The sequence below is a fragment of the Taudactylus pleione genome, unplaced genomic scaffold (genome assembly GCF_031769625.1).
Source record: "Taudactylus pleione unplaced genomic scaffold, aTauple2 ptg000128l, whole genome shotgun sequence".
In the NCBI taxonomy this organism is placed as follows: domain Eukaryota; kingdom Metazoa; phylum Chordata; class Amphibia; order Anura; family Myobatrachidae; genus Taudactylus; species Taudactylus pleione.
This window is the reverse complement of record NW_028284530.1, coordinates 11,591,228-11,606,681: the sequence shown is the minus strand read 5'-3', so window position 1 is coordinate 11,606,681 and position 15,454 is coordinate 11,591,228. Positions and strand designations below refer to the sequence as shown.

Sequence of the window (15,454 nt, the reverse complement as noted above, 5' to 3'; positions counted from 1 at the left end):
AGGACAACATAACAGAAAACTTCAGCGTGTATAACTATTCATCCCCCTAAAGTCAGTACTTTGTCGAGCCACCTTTTGCAGCAATTACAGCTGCAAGTCGCTTTGGATAAATCTCTGAGCTTGCCACAACTTGCCCCTGGGATTTTTGCCCATTCCTCACGGCAAAACTGCTCCCGCCCTTCATGTTGGATGGTTTCCGCTTGTGAACAGCAATCTTCAAGTCTGACCACAGATTCTCAATTGGATTGAGATCTGGGCTTTAACTATGCCATTCCAACACATTTAAATGTTTCCCCTTAAACCACTGGATTGTTGCTTTAGCAGTATCCTTCGGGTCATTGTCCTGCTGGAAGATGAACTTCCGTCCCAGTCTCAAATCACAGGCAGATTGGAACAGGTTTTGCTCAAGAATATCCCTGTATTTAGCACCATCCATCTTTCCCTCGACTCGAAACAGTTTCCCAGTCCCTGCTGCTGAAAAACATCCCCACAGCGTGATGCTGCCACCACCATGTTTCACTGTGGGGATGGTGTTCTTGGGGTGATGGGATGTGCTGGTTTTGTGCCAGACATAGCATTTTCCTTGGTGGCCGAAAAGTTAAATTTTAGTCTCCTCTGACCAGAGCACCTTCCTCCATACATTTGGGGAGTCGCCCACATGCCTTTTGGCAAACTCAAATAGTGTTGTCTTATTTTTATCACTAAGTAATGGCTTTTTTTCTGGCCACTCTTCCTTAAAGCCCAGCTCTATGGAGTGTACGGCTTATTGTGGTCACATGCACAGATACACCAGTCTCTGCTGTGGAACTCTGCAGCTCCTTCAGGGTTGCCTTTGGTCTCTATGCTGCCTCTCTGATTAATGCCCTCCTTGCCTGGTCTGTGAGTTTTTGATGGCGGCCCTCTCTTTGCAGGTTTGTTGTGGTACCATGTTCTTTACATTTGATGATGGAATTGATGGTGCTCCGGGTGATCATCAAAGATTTGGATTTTCTTTTATAACCCGACCCAGAATTGTACTTCTCAATAACTTTGTCCCTGACTTGTTTGAGGAGCTTCTTGGTCTTCATGGTGTGATGCCTCTTGCTTAGTGGTGTTGCAGCCTCTGGGGCCTTTCAGAAAAGGTGTGTTTATACTGACAGATCATGTGACACTTAGATTTCACACAGGTGGACTTCATTTCACTAATTGTGACTTCTGAAGGTAATTGGTTGCACCCGAACTTTTGAGGGGCTTCATATTAAAGGGGGTGATTACATATGCACATGCCAATTTTCAGAGTTTTATTTATAAAGATTCTGTTTTATATATATTTTTCTCATTTCACTTCACCAAATCAGACTATTTTGTGCAGATCCATCACATAAAATTCAGATAAAAAATAAAATAAAAATTACAGATTGTAATGTAACTAAAAATGTAAAAAGCAAAGGAATGTGAACACTTTTGCAAGGCACTGTACACCCGCAGTCGCACACAGAATATAGGCATATCATTTTAATCAGCAGAAGCTGCTTGTGAGTCCTATTCGCATCGCTGTGAGAATAAGGCACATTTTAATGGAAGAAGTAGCCCCAAACGACATTTGGCGCTATTGAGTCACGCCACAGCATGGCACGTCTAGAAGGGCTGTATAATGCGCAAGGAGGCTAGATATGTGGACACATCTGTATAAGAGGACAATAAACAAAACATGGCCTACAGTGACTCGGCATTGTTGCATTCAGGTTTGCCAACCTATACTCTAGATGCCAAAATTCCCTAGTATTTAACAAAATACTCCTACATCATCATCATATGGGCTGTAGTTCAGAAACCGAGAGCTGAGTATTAAATGTCATATTTGTTCTTCGCATGCTGAAATCAATTAGAAGTAACTAATTTCATGTCTGAAACATTTTCACTGTTGCACAATGTAATCGTTAGATTTGGAACAGTAAATAACTAGATTGTACGGCACAATTTGATATCAAGATTGTTTAATCACTCTGAAACTTGTGAAGTTGGTCTGATCATGAGTGAAATCGTTCTTGTTTACCTAACATAAGCCTTCTAGCTTGCATCATGTTAAAGGGAAGAATACCCGTGCAATTACTGCTATTGGCATGCGTTTGGCAATTATTACATAATGTATCTCCCTTGTAGATTTTGTGATAATATTTTTCAAACCATTAATCATGTCTGTCGTTGACTAATGGAGAATGTGAAACTGATTGCATCAATTCCCGGTTCTGCCAACGGCTGTGTCGGGGAATCTGGGATATTCAACATGTTGAAAAATGTCAATTCGTTGATCAGTACACGAAAATTGTCGGAATCAGGGATTTTTACATGGTTAATTTCCATGATATTTCAACAGATTGTCGATCGATGGCCACCGATCCACGATCGGATTGGAAGAACGGGAAACAGGGCTGTAGATTAATGGGCCCCTCACGAGTAGCATATAGTGATCTGATTTTGAGGGTCTCAAACTAAAGTAATGTAGTGTATACAAAATCAAAACCCACCACACTGAATATTGGTGTTTGTAGGTGCACTTTCACTCTTCTCTTCTTTGTAAGCCCAGCTCACACACCCAGGCAATACTCAGCAGTGTTATCTGGTATCTGCACACAGAAATTGCACAGCTCTGGAAGTGAAGCAGAATTACCCACCAAGACTAATGCTGCGTACACACTGTATGACAGCAACGATCAGCTAACGATCAGACGATCATTGTTTGATCGTTCTGCATGTGCTGGATCACGCATCCAGCACATGCAGCAGACCCCCCCACTACTATAAAGAGGGTCCCTATAGTAAACGGGCTAACTCGAAATCGACCAGGTCTGCCTGCTTGAACAGACGGTAGTTCGCCGTCAACTACCATACGTGGACGCACATCGTCCATCGTATGGTCGTTAGCAGGGCCCAGAAACTGTCAGATTTTAACTATAACGATAGGATAGGACATGTTATCGTACTGTGTACGGGCCATAACAATGTGCATGCATCAATATAAAATAGTACTCAGAAATTCAGTACTGGACTGTAAAACAGAAATCGTGGCGGCAGCTAGGGAACTGAGCCCTGTGCGTTTATTGCAGCCCACTTTAAACCAGTTGATCTAAATTCTTCATTAGCTCCTGTGGCTGGTCATGCATGTTATAGATATGACCTGTTTCATCTCTGTTTTCTCATTTATTGGCTACATTGCATTTCCCATACAGATTACCCAGTCATCATTAAAGAGTGGGCAGCCTATAAGGGGAAGTCCCCCCAGACTCCAGAACTGGTGGAAGCTCTCGCCTTCAGGGAATGGACCTGTCCCAATCTAAAGCAGCTGTGGTTGGGGAAAGCTGTGGAGGACAAGAACCGGAGGATGAGAGCTTTTCTGGCATGCATGAGATCAGACACACCAGCCATGCTGAATCCTGCCAATGTGCCCACTCACCTCATGGTGCTGTGCTGCGTGTTACGGTAAGTGTCGCGTACCTGTGGCTACAGAGAGAGATGTTGCAGAGGTGGTTTCTGGGGACTGGTGGTTCAACACTAAACTGTGTGTGTGTGTGTATTATGAATCCTTCATAACGGAAGTTGTTCTTACTGTTGGAGCTTTTTGAACCCTCTAACGATTCGGTCACCCGCAGCTCTACGTTAGGATTTGCGGAGCTGCAGTTAAAACATTACCTCCATTCTTCATTTCTGTGCTTGTTTGCAGGTATATTGTGCAGTGGCCTGGCATCAGAATACTCCGGCGCCAGGAGCTTGATGCCTTCCTTGCCCAGGCGCTGTCACCTAAGCTGTATGAGCCAGATCAGCTTCAGGAACTTAAGGTAAGGAGTGCTCCATATTCTGGGGACAAAAATGTACTCAGAGTTGTAACAAATTATACATCTTTCAATGCTACTTTTATTTGCTGTTTCTTAAAGACTTCCCGACCCTATTTTTATTTAATGATGTTCTTTATCAAACATAAATTGGCAATAGATGCATAATATTTTCATTGTAGTACCACGCAGAATTTGGCAAGCATACACTAATATTTTGTTTTTAAAACTTTACATCCCAAAGGGGTTTTCTGCATTCATGTTAATTTTTTATTTTTGCTTTGAGTTTTAATGTAGGTAAATGGGACAGTTGCCATTGTTTGTCTTTTATCCAAGAGGCAACACTCCTCTTCATAAGCATTTTGAAACCTTTTCTTGAACAAAGCCTTGTCATATAATTCTTAGCTTAGTTCAGCAATGTCTCATGAAAATGCTCGGTGTTGTTGTAAATGTAATATACATGTAGAAGCCACAGATTACACCAAAGAAACTTTGTTTCAGATCGATAACCTGGACCCCAGAGGGATTCAGCTGTCTGCATTGTTCATGAGCGGAGTGGACATGGCTCTTCTAGCTAATGACGCCTGTGGACAACCCATTCCCTGGGAGCACTGCTGTCCTTGGATGTACTTTGATGGAAAGTTGTTTCAGACCAAACTCATTAAAAGCACCAGGGAGAAGGCCTCACTAATTGACCTCTGTGATGGTCAGGTATGTAAGCAGATCTCCAGGTAAGTACTGGAGTATAGATTTCCAGTTTTCTCTTGCTTCTCCTATACTTGCACACATTACGACTTGATGCATGCCGATAATTATCCTAAGCAAGATGTTAAAGAACACAGACCTTTTTTTGCACTATGAAATATTGAATCTGGAATGGTTAGTTCCATGTACTGCAATTGATCTTGGCTAACTAGCGTCAGTCGTATCTGATATTCCCTGTAGCTATGTTATCTGAATTTAAAGAAATAAAGTGTAAGTGAATCACTGTAGTGATTTTCTGCATTCTGAATGCTAGTATAGTACAGTGAGTTTTTGCCATTATTTGTCCACTGATTAATACTATAATTAGTGCCAGAGAGTTCTGTGATGCACCCTGTAATGTCTCATTGTAATGCAGGCAGAACAAGCTGCTAAGGTGGACAAGATGAAACAAAGCATCCTGGAAGGGCTTCACTTTTCCAGGCAAAACTATCCACTGCCATTCCCACCGCCACCCGCCATGCCTTTCTACCCTGCTGCTATGTACCCACGACCTTTTGGACCAATGCCTCCACTGCCAGGCAGAGCAAGAGGATTCTCTGGTGAGTTTTATATTAAAACCATATAGAAAACAAACATTTTCTAATAGCATTAGCCATGGTCCATGAGTCACTTGCCTTTACTCCCACAATCTTGTTGTGTGGCTAAATTTCCCTTTCATTGGGCCAGTGATGATGGTCGCTAAGCAGGAGTGTCTAGAGCAGTGTTTCTCGAACATGGTCCTCATGGAACCCTAACAGTGCATGTTCTCAAGGTATCCTCAAGAATAATATTTACCACCTGTAAATTTATTGTGGTGTTCAATTAACACACCTGTGCTCCAGCTAGATCTAGAAAACGGCCACTGTTAGAGTCAGCTATCGGGAAGCCGACGGTCTAAATACTGGCGCCGGCAACCCGACAGCAGTCAGGATCCCAGCTCCAGAATGCAGACCGTCTCAGGGTAAGGGTTTAGGTTTTAGGGAGAGGGTTAAGTTTAGGGTGCGAGGACGTCGGGAATCTGACCACCGGAATCCAGACTGCCGACAACCCATACCCAACCCCTATCAGAGTTCTATGACAACAGAGTTTGAGATACACTGATCTTAGAGGCTTAGTCCATGAAGCTTAGAGACTGCACAATGACAGGCCTATGTCTGCCTTGTAAGCATATCTTTGTGTAGACTGGATTTTATTGAGAAATCTAAACCATTTGTTTCATGCAAGATGAAGAAATACAGTTCTGGTACTTTGCTCATCATAAACTGTCCAAAAAAAACACTTTATCTCATAATATTCCTTTTGGACACACAGACAGGTAATCAAACACTTGACACCGAAGGCAGAGCTCCCGAGTGGTTCTGAAATGGATGAAATGCATACATATTTTACGGAGACACATAAATAGCATGTGCATTCAACCACTGATTAGTGTGCACTAGCATGATAGTAATCTGACATTATATAGTGTAACAAATACATTACAAGACTTCTAGCAATTAAAACTAGAAGCCACTTACATTCATGTTCAGTCAACAAAGAAGATTCGGCTAGCCAGGTGTGACCTATAAAGGTGCATAGTGTCACACAGGAGGCTGTGCAAACCCTTAACTGAGGTTCACAGATCTTACCAGTTTGGAAAACATCTCATGTCAGATATTTTAGAGGGCTATCCAAATTATTGTACTTGACATAAATGTAGAAAATGGGCGTTACAATATAATATATATATATATATGTACTTTGAACTTGTTGGATACTTAGGAAGATTTCAATGCCTCCTCTCAAAATCAATCTTTACAGAGAGCCACAACAGCGCTTGCTTGGATCACATTGTTTATTTTGTTGTTGTGATCTGTTTCTTACTACACATCATCATTTTTTTTATTGTGATCTGTTTCTTACTACACATTTATTTTGTTGTGGTGGTAATCTGTTTCTTACTACACATTTATTTTATTGTGATCTGTTTCTTACTACACATTTATTTTGTTGTGGTGATCTGTTTCTTACTACACATAATGTATTTTGTTGTGATCTGTTTCTTACTACACAATGTATTTTGTTGTTGTGGTGATCTGTTTCTTACTATGCATTGTTAATTTGTACGATTCAAATATAAAAGTTTGGTGGTGGTGAACTGCAGAACTAAGGGATGTTTGGCAATTAAATATTTTTATCATAATTTGATACTTTTTCTGTATTGTCCCTGGAATCTCTCCATGATCTGCAGCATCAGGCACACTTTGTACATGTAGGTGCCCATACATGTTACTGCTTTGAATCTATTTGTCTGCTAACCACAGCATGTGTGGCAGGCTGGAGAAAACATATACCCTCAATAGTACAGATAGTCATTCCTCAGTGTGAGGATGGCATGAATATGGCTCCAAGTTGGACAAACTGCATTTCTCTTTATTTTGACTCCCTGTGCTGTCACCGATTTCATCCCTTATCCCATATACTGGATGTACAATTTATTTATACCATTAAATTTGTTTCAGTTGCTGCAGGTTAATTGTATAATTATTGCTTCACAATTAAGTGAGGAAATAATGGCTCCACTGTCAGTAGAACCTCTTTGTAAGGAACGTTCTCCTACCAGAGCCATTCTATTCCCTAGGTTTCCACCCATCATACTCATTCCAGCCTGATAGTATTGCTTTTCTCATTTGAATGTCAAATCATTTCTTCCCACCTGGCACTACTGCCTATGAACACATTTTGCTGTAGTATCTGTTACATAATGCAAGGTGACAACTTCATAATTGAAAGTGGTAAAGTTATAGGCTAAACACCTTTATAATCATCAGCAGATTTTTATTTATTTTTTTACTTCTTATTTTAAAGAAATTTGTTTTAATTTCCACTTGAAGAAAAGTCACCGAGTGATTGTATTACAGATCCAATTAATGTCCTGAAAGGTGCTTGTTCTAAAGTACATCATGTTTTTTGAATCATTGTGCCATTTTCAGTTTCCTTTTCCTGTTTAGGGGTCCAGCCCATTCCTTCTCAGGGAGGGAAGCTTGAGATAGCCGGGACGGTGGTCGGCCAGTGGGCAGGGACTAGACGTGGTCGTGGCAGAGGACCATTTTCCCTGCAGGTGGTTTCTGTTGGTGGACCAACTCGAGGGTACGTACAACAAGTTATCTTCTGGCTGCAGGTGTATATCCATCACCTATGGTAATCCCCAGTCATAGTAATAGTACCCTTGTGGATTCACTATTCTCAGGACTTAAACATGTTCAATTTCTCACCTGAATGACAATTACACAGGCGCGCTCTCTCCCTTTGCTCTGATAATATTGCTGCCTCGCCTCCATCATTGATCAGCACTTCACATTTACATATTCAGGATTACTCCCGGTCCGCTCCTAACATTTGGAATGCCCATGCGCCATTAGACTTTAAGCCAGCCTTCAGGTGTGCTATTAAACTTTTTATTTCATTCTAGCTAAACACTCTTCCACCGGCAGTCTTCGCCCTCTTCTCCAACTTTGTCCACTCATAGCCCTTACAGATTGCAAACTCGCATGGGCAGGGTACTCTCCCCTTCATCTTCTCCACATAATTATGCTACTGACAGTCAGGATGCCGACGGTCACAATATTGACAGCAGCATCCCGACTGTCTGAATCCCAACAGATTGCGGAGGTAAGTACTAGGCGAGGTTAAGGCTGCGGGACGGGAGGGTTAAGCTAATGATGCGGGAGGGGAGGGCTACGATTAGGCAGTGGGACGGGATAGTTAGTGTTAGGCTTCAGGAGGGGGTGGTTTACATTAAGGGTTATAATACTATAATAATCTGTCGGGATTCTGACTGTCTGCATCCTGATCGTCGGGATCCCTTACCCAACCCCTGCACACTGTGTAGTTTTGTATCTTACTGTCTTATTAAGTTATTTGTTTAGCGGGCACACACATTCCACAGCACTTCAGAGGACAATGGTTCTTGCCCCAGTGGAGCTTACAATATATATTCCCTATCACATGTACACACATACATATACTAGGTTTAATATTGTTGAGAGCCAATTAACCTACCTGGAGGAAACTCACAAATGCTCGGGGATAACATAAAAATTCCACACAGTTAGGGCCAAATCGAACCCAAGGCCACAGTGCAGGAATGCTAACCATTACAGCAACTGTGCTGCCCAATACCCTGTACTTCTTTTTCTTGTCAGTTTTATCTCCTTGTACAGCGCTATGGGACCTTTAGGGTGCCTTATAAATTAAAAATATTAGAGAATATGTGTGGAGTTTAGACACCGCTGACCTGCGGTTTTATATACTGGTATTTCTCCTTCATCCACTAGGGGACACTGGAGTTCAAGACAGTGGGGTATAGACGGTGGTAGAGCAGAGCCTGGCACTTTAAATAATCTAGAAGTGTGACTGGCTCCTCCCCCTCTATGCCCCATCAGCCCCAGTTTTTAGAATGTGCCCGAGAGAGCCGGTCGCACATCAGGCTGTCTCCAGCCTTTCTCATATATATTTTTAGTTATTAGACAAGCACTGAGGACAGGCAGGCTGCTTACTGTGGCAGTCTGCCTGCTACGTGGGAGCCGCCGGGAAGGGCACCACACGGCTACTGCAGCCTGTGTCCGGTGACCCTAAGGAGGGGGCACACATAATGGAGTCATCTGACCCTGCGAGGACCCACCACTGCTAACACCGGCATGTGTCCGGGTTCCACGCCGCCCCCTCAGCCCAGCATCCCGGCCGCAGCAGTCCGTAAGTATGACCACTGCTCCTGATTAGCAGGAGCAGTGGACGTTAGCTGGGCTCAGTGACATGCCGCTAGCGGTCACTGTTAAGCCCGCCATTTCAGCGGTGCCATTTGTAAAGCGTCTGTGGCTCAGCGTTAAGGCGGGCTCTCCCCCTCAGTGCTCTGCACTGCAGCGAGGTCAAGCGCTGACAGGCCGCAGTCCGGGTCCTCCTCCCCAGAGGGGAGCAGGAGGGGGTAGCTGCGGTAGGCGCGCCACTAGCAGGAGCTTCCCTGTACTGCGCCGGGGCTTGTAATGTAGAAGCTCCGGCGACGGCATGGTCAGGGGCACCGCGCACCCTAACAGAGCCGTTCAGCGGCTGTCTGTAATCACCGCGCCAGTGCTTAAAAGAACACCGGCGCCGGGTTGATCTCCCGCGCGCCCGTTATATGCCGCTACAGCGCGCCTGTCTACCTGCAATGTCCCTCCTCTTGTTACAGGAGGAGACGCTGCACCGCGGATTATAGAACCACAGCTTGCGAGTCAGGTCTCTGATTAGGGGAGTGGTGCGATGATAGCGGGAGAGTCTCTGTTGCACCGTGCACCCTCTTGCCCTGTATTCCCCAGTACAGTCTATGTGCCCCAGGCAGCAAGTGCAAAGAATCATCTTAAGCACCGCGTGGAGGCCCGACATTCTCCATAACAGGAGCGCTGCGTCTGCCTTTTCAAAGGGCGAGCTAGTATAGGCAGCTGAGGCACAGTCAAAGTTACAGACCTGCTGGACATAGAGCAGCGTGGTTCTGCTATCATTGTTCTATAACAGATAATGGTTGACATGACTGCCTTTCAGCGCTGACGTTGTAGGCTCAGATCCCTCCGCAGCCCTTTGCTGTGTGGAGTTTGTGTGTACTCCCTGTGCTTGCAGCACTACCTGAGGTTTCATAGTGTAGTGGTTATCACATCCTGGGTTCAGTCCCCAGTGAAACCACCAAATAGCTATTAGCAGCTCTCATCTAAACTCAGGAGGAGACGCTGCATCCCGCAGCTCCTGGCGGGGCTGAGCAGGCTTCCCTATTGGCTAGTCTATAGCATAGGGCTAATAGCCTTAACGTTATACCAAATGCAGCTCCCCAATGTAGCGATGTATGACCGGCACGCCCAGCCATAGCAGCCTACGACCGCCTGGGAATACCGGGAACTGTAGGCCTAGAACAACATCAGTGCTCCCATGAACCCTCTCCGGTCTAGCAGGAGAGAGGTTCAGTTAATGAGGGGTTTTGCATTAGGAGCCTTGGATGCTTCCGCTTTATGCAAAACCAGTCGGGGACAGCACGCTGCTAAAATATCCTGCCCCTACGCAGTAGCAGAATGACGGCCACATGCGGCACATGAGCAGTCTCCCTGAGTGGAGGTAAGCCACGTGTGTGTATGTGTGTACATATATGTGGGTGTATGTATATGTAATACATATATATATATATATATATATATATATATATATTTGTATGAGGAACGCGTATCCATATGTGGATATCGCTTCTTAGCCTTACCATAAGAGCAGAGGTAGGATCTGTTCTTATCAGTTTTATGTCGGATACCTAGCATATTGAAAGAAGGAGGCTGCGATTGGTTGCTGGCTCTCCTGATGCGCTAGTTGGTACAATAACTCCGCTTTACACTATCTCTCCTTGGGGTTTGAGTTGTGTGTGTGTGTGTGTGTATACATTCATATATATATTTATGTATATGTGTAGGTATGCCTATACTTCCACTATCATTAGGTTTACCTATAATTCCACGCATGCGAAAGCCGCCTGGGCTTACCAGAAGCTGTAGCCTAGTTCCATACATATTATATGGTGCTCTATAAACTAGTCATGTGATGCGGCTTACATAGTGATACTCTTAGGCATTGCTTCCAGTATGGACATGTCCTGGGGCCTTCTTGTATGTCCACAAATGTATATAAAGATACGTACTTACACCCTCCTGGGGTTATAGTTCGGTTTCCGTCAGTCTATATCTACAGCGCCCTGTTCAGAGGACCTATTATTACTTGGTAGCAAACTTATTAGACACCCATTCCTTGTATGAATACTTGGGATGACAAACGCGTTATATGTCTAAGTACAGGTACCCTTCTCAATATCAATTCTGGTACTCCATATTATTGTCGCATATCTCAATAAAATGAGTCTCTAAGGGGCCCTTGTGTACACTTCATATCATGAAGGCCTAGAGCCACCTGCCGATATAAGTAGTGTCAGTTCTATTAATGGGGTTAGCAGCGCTGTGCTGACTGGAGTGTGACACTTCGCACACTCAGAGCGGTATTCCAGCGCCCCCTGCTTCCCTTCTAAGGACAGTAGTTATAGAACATACACAGGCTGGGGTGAATTTTGTCCTTGGGCTCCGTTCATTTCATGGCTCTTAATTATTGCTCATGTTCTTATTTAGAAATATTACTGTCATCTCCTGCACGCAGGTAGTATAGCTTAGGCACTACCTGCAGCAGGGAGTGCTTTAGCGTGGTCTCCTATCCCCTCCACATCCCACGCTGGGAGTCCTTCAGCGCAAACGGTAGGGATGCCTGTCACTGGATGACAGGAGTATAGTGATGGCTGGTTTGCTAGTAGAATGGGAACTAGCCCAATCCCCTTTTATTTTTGAACTATAACACCGCGTTATGAGGTTCTGAGAGGGGCCAGTTATTCAGCTGGTGCACATCCCGGCTAGTAGCGCTGTGCTGACGAGACACAGTCCTGCCAATTGCAGCGCCTGCTATTACCCCCTGTCAGACTTCCCCTTGGAACTGCCTCACCGCATCTATCACAAAGGGTGCCTAGCTTCATCTAAAGTCTGAGCTATCTCATGGTATACTAGCTACCTTGCCTAAATGTATAGTATTAGCCACTGTTCTGGTGCTGTGGCCAGAACTTATGGTTATAGCATACCCTTCACTCAGGGTTAGCTCTTTTTTTTGGGTCCCTTCCCCAGGCTTATGCCTCACATTGGCTTACCTTTGAGAGGAGCAGTACTCTTCCCATGCATATATGTGAAAACCATATACTACATTATAGGCTGATCTTAAAACCTTTTTTCATTCTGTGCTCACGTTAGAGGGTATGCATATGTGCATCTATATAGATTTATATCTTCTGTGCTCCATTCGGTGGCTCATACAAGAGGAAGTTAGTGATGCGCGGCTAGTGCGGTGGTATTACTGCCTCACAGCATTGAGGTCGTCTTTTTGATTCCCACTTCAAAAACGGGTTCATCTGGAGATAAAATGGCTCACCTGATAAGGGGAGTACACCAGTAACAGAAGGGTCCCAGGATCGAATGCCTGGGTGGTATTCGATTGGTGGGCATAATACGCACTTCACCATTATACATATTTATGTAAGGACTTACACTAGCGGACCGTTTTAGGGGTATATGTATGGTCTAACACGACTATACAGATACACATCCCTTATGGAACAGGCTCAAGTATAGAGTCCTGTTCTACGACTTTCTTGTCTCCACTAACATTTTGCTAGTTTCCACAGTATTTTATGCTGCACATCTCCAGATGGATGTCCGTGCTGTAGAGCATTGGTCTTGGCCCACTGAAGCTACTCTCTATTCCTAACGTGGCAGGTTGCTGTGTGTTGGTAAAGGTCAGTGACATTCTACATAGCGTCCAGAGGGATTCTGGTCGCTCAAAGGTAAGAGCATACCTCACTGATGCCTAGGAAGAGGCTCATTTTCCATGCAACCTGACATACATAGTGTTATTCTCCCTAATGCACCCTAGCTGCTGTCCTAGCAGCCATCCACTCTTTTAATCAGTTGGCTCTACACTTTAGAGTTTTCCTGGTGTGTGGGTGCATCGTTACAACATTGGATTAGTGACACTATCTACTAGAATCTGTTGGGGTTATGGACCGAAGCGCACCTATGGGCTAGTGCACATCTTTACATAGATGTGTAACAGTCACTATGTTCCACGCAGGGGGCCTGGTTGGGCTTTCTGTTCTATATCTGTTGATATTTGATCACACTGACAGGTACCTGACGGGTACTTTCATGGTTGTCCTAGTGCTCTAGCCTTGCTGACTGGATGCTTCCCTATATTGGTAGCTCTCCCTGGTTGACTGTTGCATTCGTGCTCTTTTACTGGTAGGGTTCGGGCCAGCAGTTGGTACTGACTAGGCACTTCCATCATGTTGGAAGTTGTTTTCTTTTTAGCGGCAGCGTTTCAGTTGCTGTTTTATCCCTGTTTTCAGTATGGGATGTACTGCTGTCTGACCCTCTGAAGGGTCTTGTAGTCTCAATAATCTCTATTTCGACTCAGTCTCAGGCCCAGTGGGATCTCCACTCTTTGGAGACTTCTATGGCCTAACCCTTCCGCTGGTTAACAACTTTGTTGTAGTTGGACCTCAAGGAGGGTTCAGGGCGACTGTTCGGTCTAGTCTTTTGACTCCCTGCATACTCTGTTTGGAGTCTGTGGACAAGTTTAGCTCTGTATATTGATATTGTTATACTTCTGTATATACGATTTATGTCCAGCTGTGCTGGGATTCTGCTGTCTGCACCTGTTGCAGCTTCCTGTATAGCCTCTAGTACGGTTTCTCGAGTTTGTTCTTGTTTACGTCCCTTCTATGGATTCTTGTTGGGGCTCTCGGCTGCCAACGGTCCGGTTTGGTCTATTTCAGTTGAGATAACTGGTTCTGACGTTTCTCAACTGTCTTTGTTCTCTCGCCAGCCGTTCTGTTCCTTTTGACTTAACCTGTACGTTATGGAAGTTTCTATGACTGTTTAGCAAGGAGTGGTGTTTGTCTCCTGTGCTCTACGACACTTAATCCTCAGCTTCCGCTGGGCCTATGGTTCTTTGCGGTCCCTGTTTTGGTTTGGCCAAGGGGTCAGCAAGTTCTCCGCGCTTCCCACCCAGGAGGTTGGCTTTGGGACGTCCCCACTGTCTTGAACTCCAGTGTCCCCTAGTGGATGAAGGAGAAAATAGGATTTTGGTACTTACCGATAAATCCCTTTCTCCGATTCCACAGGGGACACTGGACGCCCGCCCAGCGCTGCGTACTTGCTGTTTTGTTTGGTTCCTTCTATGGTTGTGTGACTGCATGGTTTCCCTGCAATGGGTTCCTTTGTTCTCCTTCAGTCGGTCTTGTTCCGTTCTGTGGTCTTTTCCTTTTCCTAATTTTTCTGTTGTCCTCCGTCTCCTCTCGGGCTCAGTTCTTAAACTGGGGCTGATGGGGCATAGAGGGGGAGGAGCCAGTCACACTTCTAGATTATTTAAAGTGCCAGGCTCTGCTCTACCACCGTCTATACCCCACTGTCTTGAACTCCAGTGTCCCCTGTGGAATCGGAGAAAGGGATTTATCGGTAAGTACCAAAATCCTATTTTCAACATTTCCAGAACAGTCACACTGTATGTAATAAAATGCAGGTATATGGCATAGTATCACATTTTTAAAGAGTAGATTATTTTAGGAGACTAAACTGTCCCGCAAGGAAAAATCTTTAAAACTATCTGTATTTTTCCCCAAATGCAGTCGCCCCAGAGGAGTTATATCCACCCCAGTTATACGAACATTTGGAAGAGGGGGCAAATACTATGGAAGAGGAGGCTACAAGAACCAAGGGGCATCTCAGGTAAAGAGAGTGATTAATAGGACCCTGCATTAATATTGATCTACTGTGTGATAGGAATTTGTTGTAATGGATTAGTATCTCTTAATAAATATTGCTTCATCTGTGATATATTGTTGAACCAAAAATTAATATACAGGAAATGTATATTAGAGATGCTGTGTCTTATTTTATTTCTTCTATACCCCTTTTGACCCAGTTTAGTTTTATTGCCCAACAGAGCCGTGCACTTGATTTTACATTTATTTTACCATTTACTGATTCGGGGACAGACTCCATACTACGGGCTTCTGTCTGCTTCATGGGCACCTCTGGGGGGCCCACCGCATCCACCACAGGGTAGCACCGAGTGCAGTGACCACCGTTCGTGTCGTTTTAAAGCGCAACCAGGGGCCTACTGTAGCAGTTAAGTATGATCCGTCCCTTGCATGGATCGACAGCAAAAGCAGCAGTTTGCCCCCATAAACTCCTAGTAAACTCCCCCTGCTTTTTATTGGCTCCTGCAAGTGACAACAAGCTTATTCAGTCTCCAGGAGGTGGGGTTAC

The 15,454-nt window shown here is 44.5% G+C and overlaps 1 protein-coding gene across 2 annotated transcripts in view; it reads left to right on the top strand.

Annotated features, from left to right (window-relative positions):
- The window catches only part of FAM120A (family with sequence similarity 120 member A), a 93,211-nt gene that overhangs the window by 71,619 nt on the left and 6,138 nt on the right, over positions 1-15,454 (top strand). Inside the window, exons 11-16 of one of the 2 annotated variants that reach the window (XM_088472728.1) lie at positions 3,210-3,459; positions 3,701-3,815; positions 4,311-4,520; positions 4,930-5,113; positions 7,526-7,682; positions 14,812-14,911. In XM_088472728.1, coding sequence (XP_088328854.1) covers positions 3,210-3,459; positions 3,701-3,815; positions 4,311-4,520; positions 4,930-5,113; positions 7,526-7,682; positions 14,812-14,911 — 1,016 coding nt within the window. The remainder of the gene's footprint in view (positions 1-3,209; positions 3,460-3,700; positions 3,816-4,310; positions 4,521-4,929; positions 5,114-7,525; positions 7,683-14,811; positions 14,912-15,454) is intronic. The other variant, XM_088472729.1, reaches the window with a different exon arrangement.